At 42.6% G+C, this 24,870-nt stretch overlaps 1 protein-coding gene across 2 annotated transcripts in view; it reads right to left on the bottom strand.

The window, feature by feature from the left end:
* Positions 1-965: 965 nt before the first annotated feature.
* The window catches only part of LOC122406535 (zinc finger protein squeeze-like), a 284,687-nt gene continuing 260,782 nt past the window's right edge, over positions 966-24,870 (bottom strand). For both annotated transcript variants that reach the window (XM_043412042.1, XM_043412050.1), the window contains 3 exons: positions 21,521-21,857; positions 16,003-16,217; positions 966-7,915 (listed from right to left, as the gene is read on the bottom strand). In XM_043412042.1, the coding sequence (XP_043267977.1) occupies positions 7,743-7,915; positions 16,003-16,217; positions 21,521-21,857 (725 nt within the window). In that variant the 3' untranslated portion in view covers positions 966-7,742. The remainder of the gene's footprint in view (positions 7,916-16,002; positions 16,218-21,520; positions 21,858-24,870) is intronic.

Below are 24,870 nucleotides of genomic sequence, written 5' to 3'. Positions count from 1 at the left end.
GAACAAAGTACGGGTTGCGATTAACCGCGAGCGCGCGGCGTATTCCATATTTCAGTAGTTGTAATAATAATGTCGGAGCATTAGTCTATAGTTTCGCGGAGATTAACGGTGTCAGGGCGTCGAGCTAAATCAAGCCGTGAGATATTTTACCGGAGGAGAGAAAACCGCGTTCTCCGGTAGCTCGGCGAAGAGACCTTGATTCACACCGGTGAGCAAAGCCACGGTCTGTCTATCTGTCTCACTCGACTTTTATCCATTTTCGTCTCGGCAGCTTGGGAACAGATAGAAAAAATGCTGAATTCCTATGAATTTTCGGGCCGACGAGGATGCGGGGGTGAGGGAAAAAGTGAGAATTTTTCAAGACACAAAAATCAATTTTCTCAATTTTAATTTCATAACCCTGCCAAATACAATAATAATGATAATAATATTAATATAATATGATAATAAAAATAATAATAGTTGTTGTAATAATGATAATAGCGATAATATTATAATAATAAAATCAAATAAAATAATAATATTCATAACGGAAGATTAATAATGATAATGAATAATAATATAATGTAAAATACGTATTCATTATTACGATAAAGTTGTAACTACTGATAAGTGCTTTTTCGTGCTACGCATTCGCGTTTGTTCGTTCCGTTGTTTTTGAGTTTCCTTTTATTTTTATTTCTATTTTTTCTTTACTAATATTGCTGTTTTCTCGTATCTTGATCGCGTGTGTCTGTATTCGTGTGCGAGATGAAGGTGAGATTTATCTACACACATGTGAAAATGATAATGAGACGTGTGCTTCGTCGTAAATATATTGAAATTTCGTTATTTTCGTCTGTTTCATTGGAGTCGTTTAATCGAGGGTCTGCAAAATTTATCATTCTCTCGGCTTCTTTAAAAAACCACGTATTCCAACGTGTACGAAGTAATCCGTATATAAATATATAATTTCGTGCGTTATATATATTTCACTATATTTTTATTCATCTTGATTTTTTTTTAATAATATGCTTTTCTCATACTTTTTACTCTCTTAAATCCTCTCAAATTCACGTATCACGTTTACGGCTTATGACGATCCGTCTAACGCTTCGTTTACTCCGGAACCGTTAAAATTCGCGCAATAAATAAATTATCCAAATAATCATTAATAATAAACAAACAAAAACACATCGATGGATAACAAGTCATAGTGTGATAGTTACAACCACAATTTACAATCATATATTCAATGTATATTTATATATAATGATGTGTCTGCATATAGATATACATACATATATAGATTTATACTCGATAATGAAATTTCCCAGTACGACTAACGAACCTTCCCGGTTTATAGTCGTGGGGATCGAGCACGCATAGAAACAATCGACGATTTTCTCGTTTTGCTTTCAGTACGTATTTTTCTTCTATTTTTCTAACCTTTTTTTTAATGAATTTCCGTTTTTTGTTTCTTTTATTCATATATATATATATATATATTTATTTATGCTGTAAAAAGTTAGATTAATGCCTTCGTTTACATAGTGAATTCATATATTATTGTTCTACATTATTGTGCCTACGTTTTTAACATATACAATATATATTATTCTTAACAATTAATAGTTTTTAGCGCGCGGTCTTGATCGCTCATCCTTCTGTCACACACTCTCACAACAATAAAATGTCTCTTTTTCTTAAACTTCATATATTTTTATTGTTTTTGTTTTTTTTTTTCTTTTTTTAAATTTTTTCCATAACTTTTTCTCGTTTATTTCACTTGTTTTATTTGTTTGGGTGTTTAAATTAGCTTGTGGCTATTTAACGAATGCTAATTCGGCATTGTTGCATTACCGCGCGCCCCACAGCGTATAAATCCGTGCGAGATCCGAGAGAGAATTACTGGCCCCCATTATTCGTAACATTTATTCGTAAGAAGAGGTTGAACTATAATTATATGTATCTAATTTACGCTCTCGCAGCAACTTAGCGGCAAACTTTGATGAGATAAAAAAGTGTTGGCGCAGCAGGGGAAAAGTCGAAAACAGGAAATTGACAGAGAGGAATATAAACGCTTGGCGAAAGAATAACGCGAGGAAGGGATCGGAACGAAGGACTTTCGGCGAGTTTTTTTTTTATACAATCTATTTACACGACCGATCGGATTACCCCTTAATAACTAATAGTTTCACTTACACCTGTAGCGTCAATTTTTCCTAATAATTCGATCTACGTACGCGTCGCCGTGTACGTTTAAATACGGTACATTCGCGCATGCACCCGCACAAATATTGCTGCCGAAGCACCGAACGAACTTGAGCACTCTCCCGTTGGTTCAATCGAACGTCCGATTCACGTTTGTTTTTTTTTTTTTTTTTCATTTTGTTTTGTTTTTTTTTTTTTTTAACCTCCCTTCAGTATCGTTTCGCGGGCAATTACGGTTCAGGCGGACCGAACGAAGTATAAAAAGTACGTATGAAAATAAATCTTTCTAGAATGCGCATCGGCTGGGAACTTGTGTGCGTGCTACTGGCCCTACACAGATTCTTTTTTTTCACTTAAGTTACGTACGATGAAAAAAATCAATAGCAATACGGAAAAAAGAATAGTTGAACGAAAGAGAGGAAAGGACATAAAAAAAGGAGACAAGATGTTGAGAATGTTGGGAAATCGCGCATACTAATCTACATGAATTCTAGAACGAATTCAGAACGATACCTATATAACGTGTCATTGTGCAATCAAGTTGAGACTGTCTCGTGTCGACGTGTCGAAGTCGTTAAGTTGTAGCTATCCCATGCACTTACATATACATTTATATGTATCCAGCTATAGTAATATGCTTCACGTTGTAAACGCAGCTATCGAGGCCCCGGGCAAAACGCGATTCCGTCTCGCAGATCTCCGAGCAAAATGAAAGCGCCGCAAACTCCCGATCGTGCTTTACGATCGAATCTCGCGCCTTCACCGAGCTCTCTCTCTCTCTCTCTCTCTCTGTCTCGATGTGCATGTAAATAATCAATGCCCCTCGAGCTATTACAATACCTCTCTATTCTCACGTTTTTCACAGATGAGTAATTGTTTTCTTTCGTTTGTATGCCTTTTTTTAAACTACATTTTCCGGGGGTGAACAGTGAAGAGGAGTCGAGAATCAGGTTGATTTGAATTCGAACAATTTTTTTTCAACGAAATTCGCCTTCGTTGTTAACGATTTTTTTTTGGGAGGGTTTTAATTTGTGATTCGTTAATAATTGGAGCTTTTTGTCGAAGATTTATATATTCGTTTGAAGAATTATTGTTTTCTTTTCCAGTGTTGATTGACGTCTATTTCTTTCATCGATTCTGCCTCCGTCTAATCAGTTGAATGTTCCTTTTCTATGTAGAGGGGCGCACGTTTTATCGATTCGAATTGATCTATCGCTGGTTCGGATAACAAACGTATCTTATGAACGAAACAATGTCACGAGACAGTCCGAATACGATTTACAAATTGACCGATATCCGTACTCGATTATACTCGTATTCGTATAGTTATATCATTGGTGGCTACAACGCGTTTTTTTAAGGCACTTGGAAATGCTAATTTACCTGTACAATTGTGATGGAAAAGTCTGCAGAAAGTGCCGAGACTGAACAACGATCTTCTAATTTTTTTTCGTTTCATTGTTCGATAGCGTTCAGCATGGTCAGAATTTTATAAAAGATTTTTTCATCGACAGATATCAATAACCTGCGGCGTTGAGTTGAAAAAGAATTGATAATTTTTCTACTTTTGACAATTTTCATCGATTTTTTTTTTTTTGAGAATATTATGAAAACGAAAATAATTGATCGATTCTCTTCAAGTTTTCGACCGAGGAATATGAGGGGATTATAGTTTTAGGTAAAAAATGCTTGGAGGACGATCAACCGTCGTTTCTTGTTATAGAGAAATTGCAAGGAACGCCGACTTTTCTCTTTTCAATTAAATTTTTCGATAAAAAACTTGTATTCGATTTTTTTTCTCGTGTTTCTCTCGAGGTGTCGATCAAGGTGAAAAGAGAATGAGAGAGAGGAAAAAGTGAGAGAACAAAAGATACGAAGAAAATAAAAAAGATTAAAGCCACGGTCCGAGCTTTCACTCGGTTGGAATGTTCGATTAATGGAATGGCGCGATTATCGTGGACGGATTCGAGGGTACGTGAAACGGATCTTGCATTTTTTTTCTTCGCTTTCCCTCCTTCTCAGCCTCCTTATTCAATCAGGGAATACAACTCGATTTTTATCAAAGACGCAAGAAAAACAATTCGAAAGTCGTAACGAAAGTGAGAATTCCTTTCGCGCCTCTTAATGGTCCCTCTAAAAGCAATTTCGTTGTCGACCATTTTCTCACCTCTCTCTTTCTCTCTCTCTCTTCTTCTCTTCCTCTCTTTCTCAGTGTCCAACACTTTTTTTCCGTTCGTTCATTTGTCTTTATCTCAAAACTGCCCCCGCTCTTTTAACGTCGTATTGGATCGAGTGAGTTTCAAGTGATGCTTAAAGATAAATTGTCCATCCGAAAGATCGCGAATGTTCGAGTAGCGTGTAATATGACGATGATCGAGGATCTTGTCAGGTTCGAACCTCTGGCAACATTTCTCATCGAGCTTCTGCTCGGAAGAGACTTGCAATCGCTTCGGGTTACCAACTGGCCTTTATCGTCGAAATAACCTCAAATGAATTCTGAGGGCACCGAAAATAAAAAGAGAGAAAATAAGAGACGGAAAAATGCTCCTGCACTGACCGAATGGATTTTAAATTCACTCAATTTTCACCCACGAGATTACAGTTGAACGATCAATATTTCACTCCATCCAATTTTCTTTCTACTTTAAACGTACATGAAAAAAATGAGATTTTCGAGATTTTTCATCCTCCATCGTATCTAACATATTCAAGACAAATTTCGATTTTATAGTACCAAAAAAGACGTTTTTCTATCACCCCTCGATGGACATCGTTTACTCCATTCGATTTCGATTACGAATCCGCTGAACAAGTCGTTTCCGGATTATTTTTCGTTGTTTTGTAGTCAAATTAAACGATGATAATGTTATTCCAACATTCGTCACGACTTGGGAGGCGATAACACGAATTTCTGCGTTTATCCTTCGTCAAGAAACGAAAACCTGATTTGCTGACGGATCAAAATTTCTTCGCGGATCGACTCGATTAAAAAATTCCTCGAAATTTTTGAAAATTGCAGTAAACGATTTCTCCAAAGTTTTTCAGAACGATATAAAAGTTTTTTCCAATCGCGTCCAATAAAAGAATCAACAAAGAACAATAAACCTCATTTCCGCTAAGTGAAGGGATGAAAGTCAATCATTTTCTTACGACGTCAGAGTCGTCATTTTGGGAATGCATTTTCCAGCAATGATACACAACAGTACGAAGAGAAAAAAAAACTATGAGTCCGACATTCGCGAGAATTAAGGCACCACAGCGATCGACTTAAAAAATTACAAGGTCTAACGAACGCGCAAACTTTGCGATGCTTAAACGTTAGAAAGGCACTATAATCTATAACGAGATACAGATATCTAATATATTAGGTGTTCCGTGTACGTGTCTACGTGTTTATTCCCTCTGTTGTAAACCTGCATGTGTCTGGAGCGGTGTGTGTTGTGACTTATGCTAAATATAACAGCGTAACAATGTTAATTCGTCGAAACTCGGTTCGTCATTGAATCTTATACATAGAGGTTTACGAGATAAACTGGCTCTAGCATATACTGGCATCTTGTTCCATCGTCACACGAAGTTTATCTAATCCCAACTCCATTAGGCGCATAAATTGTGCATTTTTATACTCACGGAGTATCGTATCGAGAGAAAGTCGATTTCAACAACATTTTTTTTCACTTTCTTATCACTAGAGTCCTTGCTTCGTCATAATTTTTCACTTCTTCCTAAAGCACGTGTCTTTTCCCATAGATTTTATAGTTTTTCTGTTCGAATATAAAATAATGCAAAAGCGGACAAGCGTTTTACTTACTAACAAACGAACAACCGTTGGCTGCGAAAAATTCTTTTTTCTCGATCGAAACTGAGCAATTTTAATTGTTTTTTCTCTCCCACATATTCATCTTCTTTCGTATTCGATTATGAATGTAATATTTACAGGCCGAGATTGCGAGGCTTATGTCTTCAGGGTCCGTTTCGGCATTACTCCAGTGCTACTACGTATTGAGTGCGATGTCATGAGAGACGGAGGGTCTGAGAGAAAAGGATGGGGAAATTTGATTGCTTCGCTAAGTGATTCTTCCCCTCGAATCATAAATTAATAAGTTTTTTTTTTATTTAATATTCATCTCTCCCTCTCTCTCTCTTATTTTAATTGGACGAGCTTTTCTCACCTTTGTTCGATTTTCTAGCGAACGGGAGAGCGGGGAAAGGTCGAGAGGGAGGAAAAACCGAGGGGGGAACCGGTGGATAAAGTATTTACTCTACTTTGGCACCTTTGCGCAAACCAACTATGACCATTAAATAAACCGAAGTGTATAAAATCATAAATGACGTACGAATGATGAACTGGCTTCACTTTCGATCCTTGCGAATAACAAAAGATCAATATTTTATATCCTACGTCGCGATAAGGAGTGGAAAGAAAACGCAAAAGAAATGAAATAGATGCGAAGAAGAAAAAAAAACATTCGTAATACTGGCTTTTCGTTATTCAACTTATATTCGTTTTTTTTTCTAGTCATTTCTTTCGAACTCGAAATATAACGATTATTGAAACATTATTTTTATATTTTTTCGTTTGCACAGACCGAGCATAGTTCAGTGATTGTCCTTACTCGAAACGCGAAATTCTTAGTGCAATTATTATCCAATTATTACAATTGTCTATTATACCGATTTCTTTGAATGATTTTATTTACTTTTAAATATGATTTTTTTTTCGTCAAATCACGATCACGATTTTCGTTTTGTTTAATTCATTTAACTGAGCATGCTAAGTCCCAAGCTCCGTAACCGGAGGTTTTATATTCTCTGTACAATTTTATATTTATCGTTAATTCATCTATCATATTTTCTATTTACATATATGTGTGTTCGGACACAGACATATACGCGTGTATATTTGTTTTATCTTATAGCGTACTGTACTGGCTCGTATTATTCACGATAGATTTTATTAACGGTGCTCTAGACTAGTTGAGCTGGCCTTAATGATGATTTGATAAATAGAGAAAAATCGGAAAAACTTCGAGTGAACGATCGATCGTCGCGGAGGGGATGAAAAACGTTCTTTTTACATTGCAGTGATCAACAAAAGACACGTTTTCGTAATCTGAGACATGAACGGAGCTTGAGTCTCGACGATGGCCTCGGTGACGTTTCAGAGCTTTCCCCGCAAGCACCGCCGACTTTTTTTTCTCTTTTACGCGATTGTTTCCTTCCAAAATGCCTCCTTGCTTGTTATCGTTTTATCTTTTCATTCGCAGTTAAGCTCTAAATCTATCGTCTGCTCATTTCTGCTTCTTTTCTTTTCTTCTGCAGTTTCGCCCTCTTTCTCCACGACTCGAGACTCGCTGCTTCTTCAGCCTCTCTCTGCCCCTCCAGCAACCGCTGTCGCGAGCGCTCTCGTTCGTTTTCAGGTCCCGAATGTAAATTACACGATCTCGTCGAGCTTGTTTAGGATTCGCCACGAGAGGTCAACACAGCGCGATCGCGCTATTCCACGATAATGAAAACGAGGATACCGACGACGAAACGCTCAAGTCTCGTCAGTGTCTCTTCATGTGGAGCGAAAGATGATCGCTCCGCGAAAACGATCGCTGACACAGATGGCATTTGAACGGCTTTTGCCCCGTGTGCTTGCGATAATGTCGCGTCAACTCGTCCGAACGGGCGAACTTCCACGTGCATCCCTCCCACGTGCACTGGTACGGTTTCTCACCTGAAACACAAACAAATCACATATTTTTCCTCGATCTCAAGTTTCCTCAAATTTATCACTCATTTTATTGCGCTCGTTCGTAATAATATAAAAAAAGTACGAAATTTCGATGTTTTCCGTGCGAGTGCTCTGCGGTCAATTTTTTCAAAAACATTAACAATTCTTGGGGTTCAATAATTTTGGCTCTGATAAATCATTCGGTTCCAACGTTCCACAAAGTTAGTCTCCGAGTCTGGAAGAGTTTGAGGAAGTTTCAACGTAACTTTCTGAAACACTCGGGAAGTGGTATTCGAGCAGAAGCGATTAGAAAATGGTTGGAAGATCGTAAAACTAATGTGGAGCCTGATGAAAAATGAGACGAAAAAAGTGCGAGTTTTCCAGGCGTAATTTTAGGAGCGCAGGATTATAATTTTCCAGAGAATTCAAAGATTATGATTCCCATTAACGGATTAACCTTAAGGAATCTGAAGTCTCTCGCCATAAAGTTGCGAGCTTAAGGTGGGCAGGATGGTTAGTTAGCGAAGTTGGTAGTGAGTGGACGTGCGCGAAAAAAGTAAAAAGACTAAAATGAGGAAAGGAGATGTTGGGTGATCTCGCCATTAAATATCCTCCGGTTAAGCTTGTCTCTTATTCCCGCACGGGTAATGGGAGAGATCTTAGTGCGAGCTGCCGCGTCGATGGTGATTTAAGCTCGGATACTTCGTCTTCGTCGTGGAGCGCAAGAATGTAAGTATGTGTCTACGGAGCGGTGAAGTTTTCGTTTTCGTCTCCGTTTATAAACGTCTCGATCGAATCATCGAGTTGTGACCACGGAGTTTCAACAGATCCTATTGGATTTAGGAGTAGATGAGAGTTAGAACAGGGAGAAAGAAGCGTGAGCGTGTGGGAGACAGAAGATATGGAGAAAATGTTGGGGAAGGATCGACTTTGATAGTCACTCGAGTCAACCGAGGGACCGAGTGATGGAAGGGAGAAGGAGATGGACAGATAGAGAAGAGAAAAATCAGACGTTTAAAGCGAGGATTTTATGGAGAGCAAAAAAGAGAGAGGAGATAACGTTCTATTCGTGGCTTTGTAGATTGGCTCGGGAGTAAAAAAGAGAGAGGGAGACAGCGACGGGGAAGAGGGAGGGGAGGGAGGGCAGAAAGAAAGATGGCAAGTATCGAGGGACCTTTTTTTCCTGCCTTTGGGTCTCACGTTGGATCAAGTCCAGTCGAGTTCTCGCATACAATAGAAAGAGTGATGGGCAGTTTCTGAGATCTCCGTGAGAGGGCAGACACCACGTAACGTGGACGACAGCTGTCAGCCGATCGTTCCGTATTGGATTTTCTCGGTTTTGCACTCATGTGAGCAAACAGGGAGGGCTCGTTGGATTTGATAAGAGGACTTCAAGGTCCGATGCACCTTAGGGCTTCGAGATTTATTTATATATACGTTTATACATTTATACATGGATGTGCTTGTGTACGTGTATGCGCTTGAAATGTAACGAAGCTGTAGACTCGGAGGTAGACACAATGCAGCGCGCACGGTGACGGATAGAGCGCGAGGACGAACTCGAGGACGCCTCTCACATTCACCCGGATAGAGTCCCAATAATTGGGTGCGAAAAGACGTCGATCCGCGGCGACGTTCCGATTATATCGTGATGCACAATTCTCACATATTCAAACATCCCCCCTCGCGCGGCCCCCGCCCCACTCGAGATCTTAAGTCTAATGGTACATTTCGCTGCGGAAAAAGAGAAAGATAGGAACGCTAACGTATGTGGCTCGCTGCAACTGTTGCGTCGATGTCATCCCGCTTGGGACGACATGCTTAAGTGCATTTGGCTCTTTCTTTATGGGGCCTCATGATTTTTTCGTCGCTTACCGAATCCTGGATTATATACTAGCGACTCGTGTTTTTGTCGAGGGAGGAATCCGTGTCGGAGAAAGATCGCACGATCGGCGAAGCTTGCAAAGATTCAACCTCACTAATTAAATCGCGATATATATTAATTTGCTAATCAATCTCCCATATTTATTTGTCTTTGGTAATCTTGCAAGTACGCTTCGATGGACGTAACGAAGAAGAGTAGTTTGTGAAAATATTCGCCAAGATCGTTACTGGAAATACATGCTTTTTCTCCTCATCTGGACGAACCGCCGAGGAGGGCGATTCTCGTTATTTCCAGTCCCTAATTTCCGTTTAACGAGGTTTGTACAAAAGTTTACGAGCCTTTCTTTCGTTTTGTTCGGCGCGGGCGCTCGGTGTAGACTAGAATCCAAGTGTACCGAAGCGTTTACGAGTTTTGTAGGATTCCTCGTGTCGTCGTGCACATACCATGCTATTCAGCGCTGCTTCGATGGGTTTAATTAGCGTCTTAAGTATAAGTTGATTAGGGGCTTGAAGGTAGTACGGGCGCATGTATCTCCTGGTCAGAAAAGCGTGCTCGCGATAAATCAGACGTTTGAGACACGCCCATGATTCGTCGAGAGAACTGATGCATCCCGCACACAGAGCAATTTTCTAATACTTCCGCTGTAACTATATAAATAGTATGTACTTTGTACTCTCGCTGTGGATGAGAGTCTGCGCGCGTGAGAATGAGATACGCTCCGCTTCTTTCACAGAGATCATCAGGCGCCCGCCCCCCCCCCCCCCCCTCCCTGCGCCCGGAAGGTAATTCTTTGAGAACTTATCAAGGAGACGCTCTACAGAGTGATTCAGAAGCAATTAAATGGCGAAAGTTCATTTTTTCCTTCATCCCGGTGGTGCATTGACGAACCGCATTTTTCATCGGAAGCTCTGAGCCGATCGGGAAAGCGTCGTATATAGGAGCGTTCGACCGCAAAATTTGAGTTCACAGCGAATCTTCAACCTTAACGAATAAGTGAACGACAGGCAAAAGCTTTCTGTAGTTTCGCATAAATTCTTAGCGCTTTGATAAAAGGCTCAAAGCCCGTTTCACCTCAGGATGGAAGAGTCCGCATTACTGGGATAGCTTCAAAGTATTTGGGGATCGAACGAAGGGGCATAAATCCAAAGGAGCTTGAAAGATTCATCGTGGAGAATGTCGCCCGATGACAATCGTTCGATCTATTTTGGCAAAGATTCAGTTTCCCATGCAGAACAATGTGATTATGCACGAGCGAAGGGGGGCTCGTGTGTATTTAACGAAGGAGGCATATATGTGCGTTGGCGAATTTTGGATAAGGATATCGTAGCAGCCCTGAATCGATATATGGTTGTTGGGACTTGAGGTAAAATTGTTGAACCCGACTGGAATGCAGTTTGCGAGTGCCTTAAGCGGTATAACGCATATGTAGGTGCATTGTTAATGGTAGGTCTGCTGACCAGAAGCAGTCCACCACACGGACACACGAGCTCCCCACACAGAGACTGGTAAACATTACAACAGAGTGTGTTTGAACCGCGGCAAGAGAGAGCAGAGAAGGCAGGACCGCAGTCGGACGGTTCGTCACGACAGGAATTTGCCACAACGCTATAGAACTCTCCCTTCGATGTATTTGTGCCCCCGCTCATTTGTATGTGTGGGTTCATGTGTTTGGACTTTCCTTTGGCGTTAAGCATGCTAGAGGATTCCTCGTGCTGTCCACGACGATATAAACGCGGAACTTCTCGAGTCTACTGTCGGTCGATAGCACACACGAAGTCGATCTTAAGTCGGCTGTATGACTATACTCTCTATGAACACGAAATATAGATATATTTGGCTGTATCTAGGGGCACTACATATATCTAAATATAGGCAACGCTCGTGCCCAGGCTAATTCGACTTAATTGATACACGAGATCTCACCGCAGCCGATCCTCTTGTCTATCATGAATCACGCTATCCTCTTGCTGCTACCTTAATCCCCTATCGATACCATGGAATTCCTCCGCTGAGACTAAAACCCTTTGAGATGCTTGCTTTTGCTTTGAATACCTGGCAACTGCCGTTTCGGAGCTTTGGCAAAACTGCTGGGCTGTTAATCCTCATGGGAGTTTTCTCATTGTAGAAACAACACAGGGAGAGTGTTGAAATACTAAAGAAACACTGGCGTCCTTCAATGCCTGATATTTTAATAGTGAAAACTCTACAAACGGAGTTTTAGAACGTTCACCGAAATTTCAGAAATTTTCAAAGTTGTCATATCAGATTGGAGATCGTAATTCGGAATTCTTATCTCCGATCGACTATTCACCAGATTTTCGAGTCCAAACTACTTTTTTGCTCAAAATTATTCTGAATTGGTGAATTTTGAGGAAAATGGGACACATGGAGGGCAAAATGGATACACGTGAAGGTCGAATTTCATAAAATTCATTTTCTTTTAGATCCAAACCATGTTCTGATTCTAAATTAAGTTAAATTGTTGAATTATAGGATGAAATACACACAAAATTCAAGTTTTAGAGCGAATAAAAGGATTTTTTTTATTCTTTTTCACAAAAATCGCACTCGTAGCTCATATCGTCGTCATCAACACCTGTACACAAGGTGCGGGCCCATTTTTTGCATTTCGCACAGCTAATCGAGTCTTCGGAGGAAAGCGAATACAATTGTTCCGTATTATCTACATCACATATGTGGAGGTAGCACGGAGGACTTGAATCCATAACGCTTACATTTTCCAGTGATTTTAACTCCATTTCAGTTATATTTGTTATAGAAAAGTTACAGATTCCTTATAAGACTTCTATAAAATATTTGTTATATATTTGGATACGTAAACTTTTCGCAAATAATCTCAACTGTGTTGGCTGGAAATCGTGCATTTCCACGAGATGAAGATAAACACTCTGTTGTTGGTGTGAAACCAATAGTTTTGATTTTCTTTTTCCCCAAAGGTCAAGGCACTCTGAATCGTCAAAATTTCTCGGTCCTTAATGCTGTAATGGTAATCTTACATTGATAGATCGGTGGGCCAGGAATCTTACAGATTGGTCACGAGGGTGAAATCGACACTGGGCCATGACTCCTAATTTCTTCATTCCCATTATTCCAGTAGACTCGATTTTTGAAGGAATTTTAAGAAAATTCAAGCATAGATTAAGAAATAATCGACGAACGACCTTGTCTCAATCCAAAAAACCGTTTTCACTGGCTCATCGTGATTAATACACACTCCGCCATAATAGTCGGTGAAATTTTAATTATTCTTTATCATGCGTGTTATCGATGCGATATTAGGAGCCGATAATGTTCGCGATCCAAGATAACGAGTAAGGGAGTGTGTTTGGTATCGTCGTGTCTGTATTATATCGAGGAACAAATGCACCAAGGATAATAACGTCCGGTGAGTCAAACGTGTACGGGAACCACCGGCACAGCCGCAATAACCGCCTCTAACAGTATATTACACCGGCTAACTATCGTTTACTATCCCCCTACGGCAAGACCGCGGTGCTATACTCTTTATTCGCTTCTTCGTCGTGAATCCATACGGAGGATCTATTCGGTGGATATTTCACAATGAGAGTAATGAAAAAAATGAAAACGGACGATTCGAGGTTGGGAGGGCGCACGGTCCACTCGCTCGAACCGTTAACTTGCGACCTTTCGGATCGCGAAGAGTTTGTAGACAAAAGTTGTGCAAAGTTGCTGCATTTGGCTACTATAACCGGTCCCCTGTGCAATAATCAATGCAAATGCGTTTCTCACAAACTTCCCTGGAGGCAAGCCCACAAAAACTTGCACAAAAATGACAGCGAAAGCTTTCTTAATTGTAGATGGATGGAAGGATAGTTATGGCGAGATTGGCGAACTGAACTTTCGATCGGTAAAGGCTCGATCTCATAGATTCACCTTCACCGGGTGTCCCCGTACGCAAATTTTCGGATTTTGCGAGTGTTTCGCGAGTCTCGGGGCTTTTCGGCGTGTGCAGAGGGTCTCGACGCCTCACACCTGCGCCCGTGTTTATGTATATACACGTATTTATACATGTATAGAGTGCAAGGGAGCGAGAGCCACGAGTGCGATTTCGCGAAACTGTCCGCGATTTATAATGGTCGCCTAATGGGCGAAACGTGTTTCTCCGGGCGGTTACGTATGTTTTGTTATATATACAGACCGTAAATGCAGCCTGTACACGTATAAAGCTGTTTCGTCTCTACCTCTTGGTCGTTACGAGAAAAAAGCATGGATCCAACGTAATAGTTGGCCCAAGACGAGTGGGCGTGACCGAAGTTTGTCAGATTTATGAAAAAAAAAATTGAAAGAATGACAAACTTTCCGCGAGGGACCGGAAATTCGGGAAGAAAGTTTCTCCATCGAATTTTCCATCGGCGAATCAAACGACGAAATCCCCCCCTGAACGTTCTCACTGGTTCACGTCTCAGAACGCAACAAAGTAAGGAGCAGAAGTGAGAACGAGTAATATGATCACGGGCAATGAGTTTGCGAAACGAAGAGGCCTTGCGGACGAGTGTGAAGAGAAAAAAATACAAGAAATACATGTACATTTGGACCGCAGCATCCGGTTGAGAACCACGATCTCGTCTCTCTGGTGAATCTCCTGAGAGCTTCACCCTAGCTCTGGACCGGACGAAAGATCCTGGTTCTCACGACCACGCCCTCCCCGCCACCACGAGCCACCACAAGCGCGCAGCATCTCTCTCCTCTTGTATATTCTCGCGAGCTCTCTTGGCTCGACTCTCCGGTGCCTCTCAGGGTTACCAACGGTAGACGGATAGTCCTGCACCGGTGCTACATGTTAATGTATATATGTCTCTATGTATATACGGTGTACAATGTTTAACGTGATGCAGGATCGGGGACAGGTACATGCACCCACCGGAAATTCCTTCTTGTGCGCGCGGACCTATGCGAGAGACTCGAGCTCGCGATCGAGTCTTTGATCTTTGCACTCTACTCCCGTGTCTTTGTATGCATGTGAGGGCATGTGCGTTGTGTTATTTGCGTGTGATTCGAAGGATTGGAGAGGAGGAAGAGGTGAGTTATGATGAATCGAGTAGCGGAACATGTAAATCAGGTATTTTCTTTTACATTTTTTCGTGTTGTTTATTTTGGGAATGATGAACGAGGCTGATTTCGCCGGGAGAAAAAACTGATGTAATTATTGGCTTGGAGCAACAATCGACTTTTAGATGACATACCGCGAGGATCGCCGTGTAGAGGGGAACGGAAAAATGATTTTATTCTGTTTTTCAAGAGAAACGATGCAAAACATCGTCTGGGCTAAAGAGTAACACAAAAGTCATAAACTAAGGTGGCTTTATAATGAGGTAAAAACGATCGCGGTATCGTTATTTTTCTCAGGCACTCATCGCTTTTTCCAAGCACCACGTGATTCAGTTGTCACTTTTTGTCACTCCCCATTCCCCGTCTCCCTCCGCCCATGAAAGCACCGACTTGATTTATTGCTCTCCTGGACAATGATAGTATATCGCAACGACCACCATTTGCATTGTTGTATACGGAAAGGAGGAATGCGCTCTCAGTTATTCGGCGCTAGTTCGAACATCACGTTAACGTGGGAAAAATCTTGATAATTGGCTCTCGGGGGTAATATCTGCATCGAGTTAAGGCTCACAGGGCGTCTTATAGAACGCGTAAAAACAGATTTCCTTTTCCCATTTACGTCCGACGCGCCAACGAGTTTTATACGCCAATGAGAGAGAGAGAGAGAGAGAGAGAGAGAGAGAGAGAGAACGCCGGGCGGCAGATCCCTTTTGCCACGACGACGACGACAACGACGAGCAGGAAACACTCTCGACGCTCCGCCGTATACACGCTCATATTTATTTGCGTAAATAACTTGGTTCATGTAATTAAAAAAGCGCTTACAGCATTGTTTTTTTCATTGAAAACTTCCCGTGGAAAAGTTCAGGTGGTTCGTACTTCGAAATCCGTTTAATGTGAAAAATTGTTTTTGAAATACTTTTTCTTCAGTGCCCTCCCATTACGAACTGGTCAGTTGTGCCTCGAGCCACAGAACGTTCGTGGGATCACGAGTTTTTTCGCTTTTTTGTAAAAACTTTTGAATGACATTGAAAGTGACATTGCGCGCCCAATAAAATGGTACAAAAATATTTCAATTTTTTTTTCGTAATTGTCTGGCTCATTTCCAACTTACCCGTGTGAGTTCTCTTGTGCGCCTTGAGGTGGGAGCTTTTCGTGTAAACCTTGTCGCACCCTGCGACGTCGCACCGGTGAACTTTGCGTCTCTTTAGCGCGTCACCGCACTCGCTGTCGACATTGAGATTTGCACCGTTCCCTGCACTAATTCCGCTGTTTCCTCTTCCAGCGAGAGTTATGCCGCTCGCTAACGCTGGTCTCTTGTGAAAAACTCTGCAACAGATTGGAAAAAGCGGTTTCGTGAGATCCGGTCATAGAAATTGCGAGCAGTTTCATTCGTTCGTATTCGGGAACTCGATGTATTTTGTGGTCAAGCAAATATTCTAAAGGCAAATGGAAAATTCGATAACCGAAAGATTGACAAGAAAATTTATCGTTATTGCTATGACACAACCTGAAAGATTCAAACGAAAATGTGCCAGAAAAACGACTCGACATACTTCAAGCATTGAGAAACCGGTCAAATTGTTGCAAGAGTAAAACGAAGTAAACACGAAGAAGAGCAAGAGAAGCCAAGTTGTGCAGAGAAATCGTTATTAAATGGCATATGTTTACGAAGGAATTAAATTAAAAAAGTATTTGTCGCAGGGGCGATCTCGTCCCGGTTGTCATCGATTATGACGTCCCTCTATCGGAGGCAAAAAATTCGAGGACACGAGTTCCATGCACCCGTGATTCTCGCGAAGAATACCGATCGCCGTAAATGCGCAAGAAGGTACGAGAACGTCTTCATTCTCTCGCATGTTCTTCCAGCCAGGAACGCTCTCGAGCTTTACTGGGGTAAAGAAACTCGTACTCGCTCATTTTTCTGTTTCGAACTGTATTTACGAAACCGTTTATGGTTTATCTGTACAGTCGAACGAACACGTAAGAATCGATTTTTTGCACTGAGCAAAGGAGTTCATTGATTCGAAGCATTCAAAATTTTTTTTCGAACCGACGAATCGTCGCGGACAAAATGAAAGTCCTGAACAAAAATTTCAAATAGAGCGTCGGCTTGACAAAAATTTTGCTGAATCGACAAATTTTTTTCTCCCAGTCGACTCTGGGGACGAACATCACGGTACTCCAGTTTTCGTTCGCACTGAAAATCGTGTGTAATTATACAAACGCAATTTCTCAACGTGTTCGAGTCTCGACACAAATCGTAGGGTTCTCGAGATTCGCGAATTCGAGCATCGTAATTGAATCATCTCCTCGTGCAAGAAGCGAAGGATGAATTTCTCGAAATATTAAATGTCACTTCCGAGGTGTTCTCTAATTTGAGGCGTGCTAATTGAAATTGGAATTTCGATATCTGACCGAAAAACGGACGCTTCAATGGGATTTGGATCGACGTTGTTTTATCGGCACTTGACGCATTTATTTTGAAGCTCATGCATTTAGAGTTTGCAAATTCGCTTGAAACGGAGGGTTCCACTCGAATGCAGTAAATTAATTTTGTCACGGTGGAGTCTCGGGAAAAGTAGAATACGAAGAGATGCAACGTTGTTTTATGACGACTCGGATGTATGAACTTTGCGGCTTTAATTCTCGAAGGCAACGACTCTGATTACCGTTCTTACAGCCTAATTGTACGGGCGCCCTGCTTGAGTATGGTCTTTACCGCACGAGCTTCTAACCCATCGGGTTGCTCACGCGCATGTACGAGATCCCGAGATATTGCGCGAGTAAAGAGAATTACGAGTGCCGTGTTGGATTTTTCTTGAGTGCTCACCGATGCGCGTTGAGAGTCGATCTTTCCGAGAATGAAGAAAATGTGCTCGTCGAGTCCGCGGAAGATCGGTTCACACGGAAACCATACGAAGGATGAGTCTCGGACCTCCCGCGAATCTCAGGGCAACCTCGATGGAGCTTTGTCTCCTTTTTTCGTGCCGCCGTTCTCTCTGACACCTCGTGCACACCGAGAGGAGAAATTCCGAACGCGAAATTCCCCAACTTTGAGGCAAAGTTTCTCTCGTGGCACTCGAAATAATTGATGATCCTTTTAACGAGGCCACGCGAGCGATTCGAAGCAAATTCCTTTGAGCTCGTACGAGAATCGTCCTCTGCTCTGCCATTATGAGCACGCTCAGAAGTTCGTAACATTCGTCAATTGCTTCAAGCTCTCATATATAGCGAGGGAAAATCCTCCCCGTGCTCGACCCCAACCCAGAGAAAGTATCATTTCTGGCTAACAGTATCGTGAGAGATGCAGGCGAACCTTCGCACTGGCAACTCGATTAACAAGTTCGAATCTTCGGTAATAAGAAAATCACTGCCCTTCACTTCTCTTCGAAGAACACTCATAGCGACGAAAATATTGGAACGTCGAGGCACCGAATCCAGAGTGAGAATGAAAATAGAGTCTTCCTCCTGGGGAAAGCTGGCTTCCGAAGCTGCACGAGCCGGTGTCTTTCACCCTCTCTTATAAAAGTGTTAGCAAAGGTCAGGAGACTTCTTAAGTGCGAGTTTCACAGTCACGTTTCACCGGGTTAGACGCGTCGGGGGCGATACTTCGAAGAGAAATAATATACATACGCGTGCATATATAAAGGAGGAGAGGAAGCTCCTATAATTTTCGCTGGCAAGTCGTATTTCATCGAAATGGAGGAGCGACGCGAGCACACCGCGTGAGCTAGCGCATCCATGCGGTCTCTCCTATCGTAAACTATATACGCGCGCGCGCGCGCGGGAGGCGCGCACAGTTCTTAAACTAGCATAAATTCCCCTTTTCCAAGCGCGCGCGAATGCTGCTGCTGGACTCTTCCATCCCGTTTTCTTTCTCTTCGACATGTCCGGATTCTTCCCGGAGTAGTAATGCTCCGGGCTGAATGATCAATGATAGAAATCCCAGCCGAGGCTTCATATTCGAGTTTAGGGCTCTGGTACTCTGACAAGTTTCTGATTACAGTTAGAAAAACGACCAGCAATTGAATCGACCGAGATTTAGTTCGTTCGAAATGTTTCCTTGTCCTGTGATGGAACTCTGACTTTAAGGAATTATTCACATCGATTTTGATATTTCAATATTTATGATCAACCAGAATCCTATTTTTCGATACTTATTCAAATAAATTTGAATATATTAAACGAGCATGTCGTTGAGTTGAAAATAATAATCAATTTTATTATTGTTTAATATTTCTACGATTCTGACATCCAGGCACAAAAATTCACGAACGTCTGTTTGTTCTTAGGCATAATCCGTATCTAGTAAGAAAAATAATCGGACTTGGGTTCCCCGCAGTTTATGTGCCCGTCCAGAGAGCTGTGCGTGCATAAAGAAGTGCCACGCAGTGGTCGAAGCGCGCGCGAAGCTTTAACGCCGGTACTTGGGGAAAAGTACTAAAATAGCATTGCTCATTGATTCGAACGCAGCTTTTCGGTTGAATAAGCGAAAGAAAGTGTTGATTCACATTCGAATAATTCACTAAATAATCCTAGTAAATATTTGAATGCATTTTTTTCTCAATGTATATCAGAAAATCAAATTTTCCACCGAGAAATCATCTTTTTTATGACTTTCTAGTATATGGACCATTTCCGGAAGTCGATCGAGAAGCGACCGACCTTTTAAAGTCCATCTTTCTATGCTTTTGATAACTCGATTATTCAAGCTAAAAAAGCTCCTTTCGCTACGGATGTGTACAGGAAGAGAGTGCCGATGCATGTGTGATAGCAGATTGCCAATTCTTCACCGTAAATAACGAATGACTCATTGGAAAGGCCGTCGATGGAATGAGAAACCATCGTCGAAATTTCCATCTCGAGATCAGGTGCATAATTGAACATCCGATTTCCGTCATCCCGGGTACGTGTGCGCCGTGAGTTTATGGATGTTTCAGGGTGAAACGAGCTCTTATTATATGAAGCAATTTCCAGCCGAGGAATATGAGAGCACGAGATATTTTATACGCCTTCATATACGAGAAGCTGATATATAAATCATTTCCATCACTCTCGACACATGTCCTCGACCTGTTAGAGCTTCTCCCACAATAGCAATGTTGAAGCTCGGAGAGATGCGCGCATGTGGCGCCATAGATTTCTCCCTGCAACATATAATGCCGTGTAAAAATAGTAAGAATAGCTCGTGAAAAGAGGCAAAGAAACTGCACGGCCGAGGGACGAAGATAGGAAGGATCTTTCGTCTCTTTTGCTCGAGATTTCTTACGGAATTTCCAACTTGTGTCTGCGATTGAAAAGAGTGAGAGAGAGAGAGGGGGGGGGGGGAGAGAGACGTTAACCGGAAATTGAGGAAGATGCACGGAGACGGCGAGCATTCTTCGAGCGTTTAAACTACAAAACCGTTTGGAAAAATATCGTAAAAAGGTATTAAATAATGCATCAAGTGAATAGCGTATTCGAGAAATTTCAACGATTTGTCCTGATGTGCTCTCGCGGTGTATATTTATTACAGAGACGCGTACGATGGATGGATCATCGCATCATCGAGGATACGTCAAATATGTTGGCTCGCGAGAAATACCGATATCCGTCGAAGTGTCAGGTTGATTGAAAAATGCGACCGATCTCATAAGTTCTTCACTGCGATTTCATTTTATATCGGTATGCAACAGGGATCGAGGCACACGCATTTAGCGATACGTCGCACGCACACGTGCAGGGATTGCGTGCGTTTCTCATTGGCGGGGCTGGCCTCGTCAACACTCGGGAAGGGAGGACCAGGCGAGGGAACAACTCGGCGAAGAGGTCTCTTCATCTCTCTATTCCTACGTCAGCGTGTGCGCGCACCACGCGGCTGAGAGATCTTCACGCGTTCGTGGAAGCGTCAGGCGCCACCGAGAGATCTCCCGCTTCGCTGGTGATCACCGATAGATACGTTAAGAGGGAAGAAAAGAGGAAGAGAGGCGCGATCGAGCACTCGCCTCGTCGCGAAGCCTCTTTCCGACTCTTATACATAAACGTATTTATCTACAGATATACGTTAATATGTGCGTGCTCCTCGAGCTCTACTATATTTCTATGCATTTGTCGTAAAGTATTGCGCGAGCTTACAGTAAGTACTAGGAGGATCCACCGCGGGGGTCCCGCCGCGGCATGTATACTATGCGGGCAGAGCTAAAGTCGTATTATATAGCTAGACACGCTCCGAGCTGTACATCGACATAATGCATATAGATATACGAGAATGTTGTCTCGGAGGATTGCATGGCGTCCAACTCTTTCTTGGGAGAAAGAGTTGCGAGGACTATTCTCCTCTCCTCTTCTTCTCGTATGGCGCTCGCGAGAGAGGATGCCCTCGGTAAGATCATCGGGAATTTACGATCGACGAAAAGTATAACTATTCCTGACGGCTCGAGAGCCGCGCGCCGTGCGCCGCGACGACGCGCGCGTTCTCCACCCGACTCTTTTTTTCTTCCCCTCGTTTCGTGTTTCCTCGTTACTTTTGTTCTCGAGTTAACTGAATTATTATCGAGCAATGATAAAGTTATACGATACCAGTGTCGTCCTTCTTAACGCCCGGACCTGTGTACACGAGGATGAACAGTTTTTATGTATGTTTTACTCACAGCGATGCCTCCTTGATCCTCTGCAACGCGAGAAGCGCCGCTGACGAGGAAACGAACATCGGATCGGACGTTTCCATCCCGCACACCGAAACCTCTCGCTCCCGCTCTCTCTCCCGCTCCCTCTGCTGTCTCTCCCGGTCTCGCTCCCTCTGCTCCCTTTCTCTCTCACGCTCCCTCGTCTCCCGCGGCCTCTCTCGCTCCTGATGTTGCGCATGCTGTCGCTCCCTCTCGCATTCGCGCTCACGCTCCCTCAACCTCTCCCGCTCCCGGTCTCGCTTACGGTCACGCTCCTGATCCCTCTCTCTCACTACGTCCACGAGTGGCAGAGCTGGCGACACTGTAACACAAAATATGGAAAAAATACTTTTTATTTCATGGAAACGCTAGCAGCTTTTATTAAAAAACATGCACAGTGCTTTGGCATTCGTCTCATTTTCGTCGGCAACGATCCTCTGAAAGTTCATATTTTCGAGAAGTTTTTTACACATTTCTCGACAGAGTCGCGGATGGCTTTGTTGGCAGTAGCGCAGAGGTTTGCGATAAACGGACTAGGAGAAATTTCAAAAATATGCGAGCATCTCGGCGTTTGGCAACTGAAGATAATTGACGCAATTGTAATGAAGGATTTGGGAAATACTGGACGCAGAATTTTGGAATTTCGGCCGACGATACATTTGTAGTGTTCAATTATTTATTAATCACTCGTTCAGATAGAATTATTGATAAAATTGGAAAAGTCTCTAATCGTTATATTTTCGGAGCGCTTTTGAAATGGTTTAAGAGTCAGGGTGGTTATATCGGGAGGTTTATCTGGTCGAGAGATCGCAAGATCACTTCATAGAAAGGTCCCGCCGCTACGGCAAGTAGATCGATTCTAATCTCGATGACAAACTCGCGCGTTGATCGTGGCTGGCTCAACGATACACGAACGTGAAATATCGAAGGCTCCGAGCCGCGGAGTCGTGCAATCCAACGATTTTTTCATCTCCGATGCGCCCCTCTGACTTCAAGCAGCAAAATATAAACGCGAGCTTTTTTCTTCGTGCAGTCATCTACTTTGCTCACTCACTCGTTGAACGCGGAGGATCGGTAAATGGACTATTTGCGCTGCACAGTATCTCGCACACAACAGGCGCAGCTTGCTTGACGTTAAAGCTGCTCGCTCGCTCTCTTTTGCTGAAACATACCTCTGGCCACAGCGACCGAGAAAATAGCTCTCTTTTCCACATGAGTGAAATAGCGCGAGCTCGCATACTCGCGCAACAAAAACGTCCAATGACGATTTATGTGCTCAACGTCACTTGAAAGGGGAAGATCGATCGCGATCGGAGATCGATCGTTCGATGACTGCACCGCCCGGTCGTACGCACGATCTACGACCTTGTCGTCGATCCCAACCTCTACTTCGCCTCTCGTACGGTACACACTCGCTTAGACAGAAGCCAGCAATGTTGCATTACAACCGCCCCCCGTCTGTCCGAGATTTATACGCGCATTTATATACGTATATACGCTTTCACGTACAGGGTGCTTCGGTCCCGTGGGATCGAGTCTAAATCCCAACTTTTACAATATTTATTCCTAAATCAATTTTCCCGCATGTGGATGTCACATTTGTGGCGATGATCTGCTACAGTTTTTATGAAAAGGGTCATTTGGACGAGTCAATTCATCATGACAAACAAATTGGTCTCGCGGGATCATTGATTTTTGCTGGGAACTTTAATTCTCTTTTTGAGATTCAGTCCAATAAAGGGAGGAATCAAATTTTCGATGAACCGTTAAACTCGTAACGTGGAGTTCCAGAAAAGTAAGTGGCGTGACGTAAATTTGAGGTAATTGGATAAAAAACGATATTTTCAATGAGCACCTATGAGGTTGCCCATTGTCCCGAAGATCCAGATACCAAACGAAATTCATTTCGCAGAGCGCCATATTGCGTGAGAGGTTTGTCTAATCGAATCCGGACACCCTTTATGTGTATAAACGCAGTACCTTGAGTCAACGCATTTTCCGGATGGTCTAGATTTGCTCGATTATGCTCGACATTCAAATTCAAGGACTGAGCTGTCTCGATACTTTTCCCAGTTAGTCTATTTAGCGGCAATCACATCGAACGTGATACGATGTGGGTCACTATTTAGGCGTCCGAAGGTCGCTTCTGTACTATATCATCACAGCAAACGTAAACGGTAGAGGGGGATCAATAGAATTGACTTTAATTCGAGCATGGGATTTTCCTGACGTTTTCTGAGCAGTGACAGCAGAACGACGACAAACTTTTATCCGAATGATCTTCGTGTGTGTTTCAGAGATGTCAAAGGGTAGCGAAAACGTAGGCAAAGAATGAAAATGGCCAATGCCATTTTCATGTGTTTTTTATCTTTGCGCTGAGAAATAGAAAAGCAGAATAATTAAGTAGAAACAAATCTGCACATTCGTAGTTGAAGGTTCAAAATGGCGTGGTTGAATGGAGCCGGCAGGTATCGGAATACCGGGGAGGTATAACGATCAGAGAGTATCCGAGTTTCAAAGACGCGGAGAGGAAAATCGAAGGGCAGGAGAAGGGTATGAGTGCCGGGGAGCGTTGAGTATTCGTATAATCGCTAATTAACCTTGTAATCGTTGCTCGGGTGGTACAAAGTGGGTACATCGCATAAGCTCGTGGTTGAAACGGCCATACTATTAGAGAAATGCATGATCAGGCTCACGCGGTTTTGCATTCCGAGGGAATGCTGAACCTCTTCTTGGCCGGGTCCAGCTGACTCGATTCCGAGGGGGCCGCGGGAGTGAGAGGGAGTGCAGCTTCGCGAGGGAGAGAGGCAGAAGGGAAGAGAAAAGAGTTAAATGTGCACAGATATGTATGCATGTATTACGGAAAATTCCAAGGTATACCACTAATGGCGAGTATATTATTTTAATCAGGGAAGACGCCGCACAACTCGGCGAGACTGTAAGCTAGTAGCGAGGGAAGCGCAAAAGATGCTGACCGTGTGGCCGGGAGAGTCACATCGAGGATCCTCGTCCTTTGGATTCTCTTGAGCCGTAAATAAATGGCTTACAGTTCGTTAAATCGACTGGAACATAAATAATCGTGATAAGCGAAAATGCATGAGAGAGAAAGACCCGGAGAAAACGGGAAAACGACGGTGGTTTTTTTTTAATTTTATTTTTTATATTTTTTTAATATTATTTTTATTTCCATCATTTCGCGGGATCCTCACCGCTGCTTTTTGATGTAACTCTGAACTTTGCATTTAATTATATGCTCTCGCAGGTACGAGCGCGCACACCCCTCTGCCGAGTTCTGTCTCTCGTCACCAGGTTTTTGTTCATCAGCGTTTCTCGTA

This window comes from Venturia canescens, chromosome 1, assembly GCF_019457755.1.
Source record: "Venturia canescens isolate UGA chromosome 1, ASM1945775v1, whole genome shotgun sequence".
Classification (NCBI taxonomy): Eukaryota; Metazoa; Arthropoda; class Insecta; order Hymenoptera; family Ichneumonidae; genus Venturia; species Venturia canescens.
Note: the sequence above shows the minus strand (reverse complement) of the source record. Positions and strands in the feature narration are given on the sequence as shown.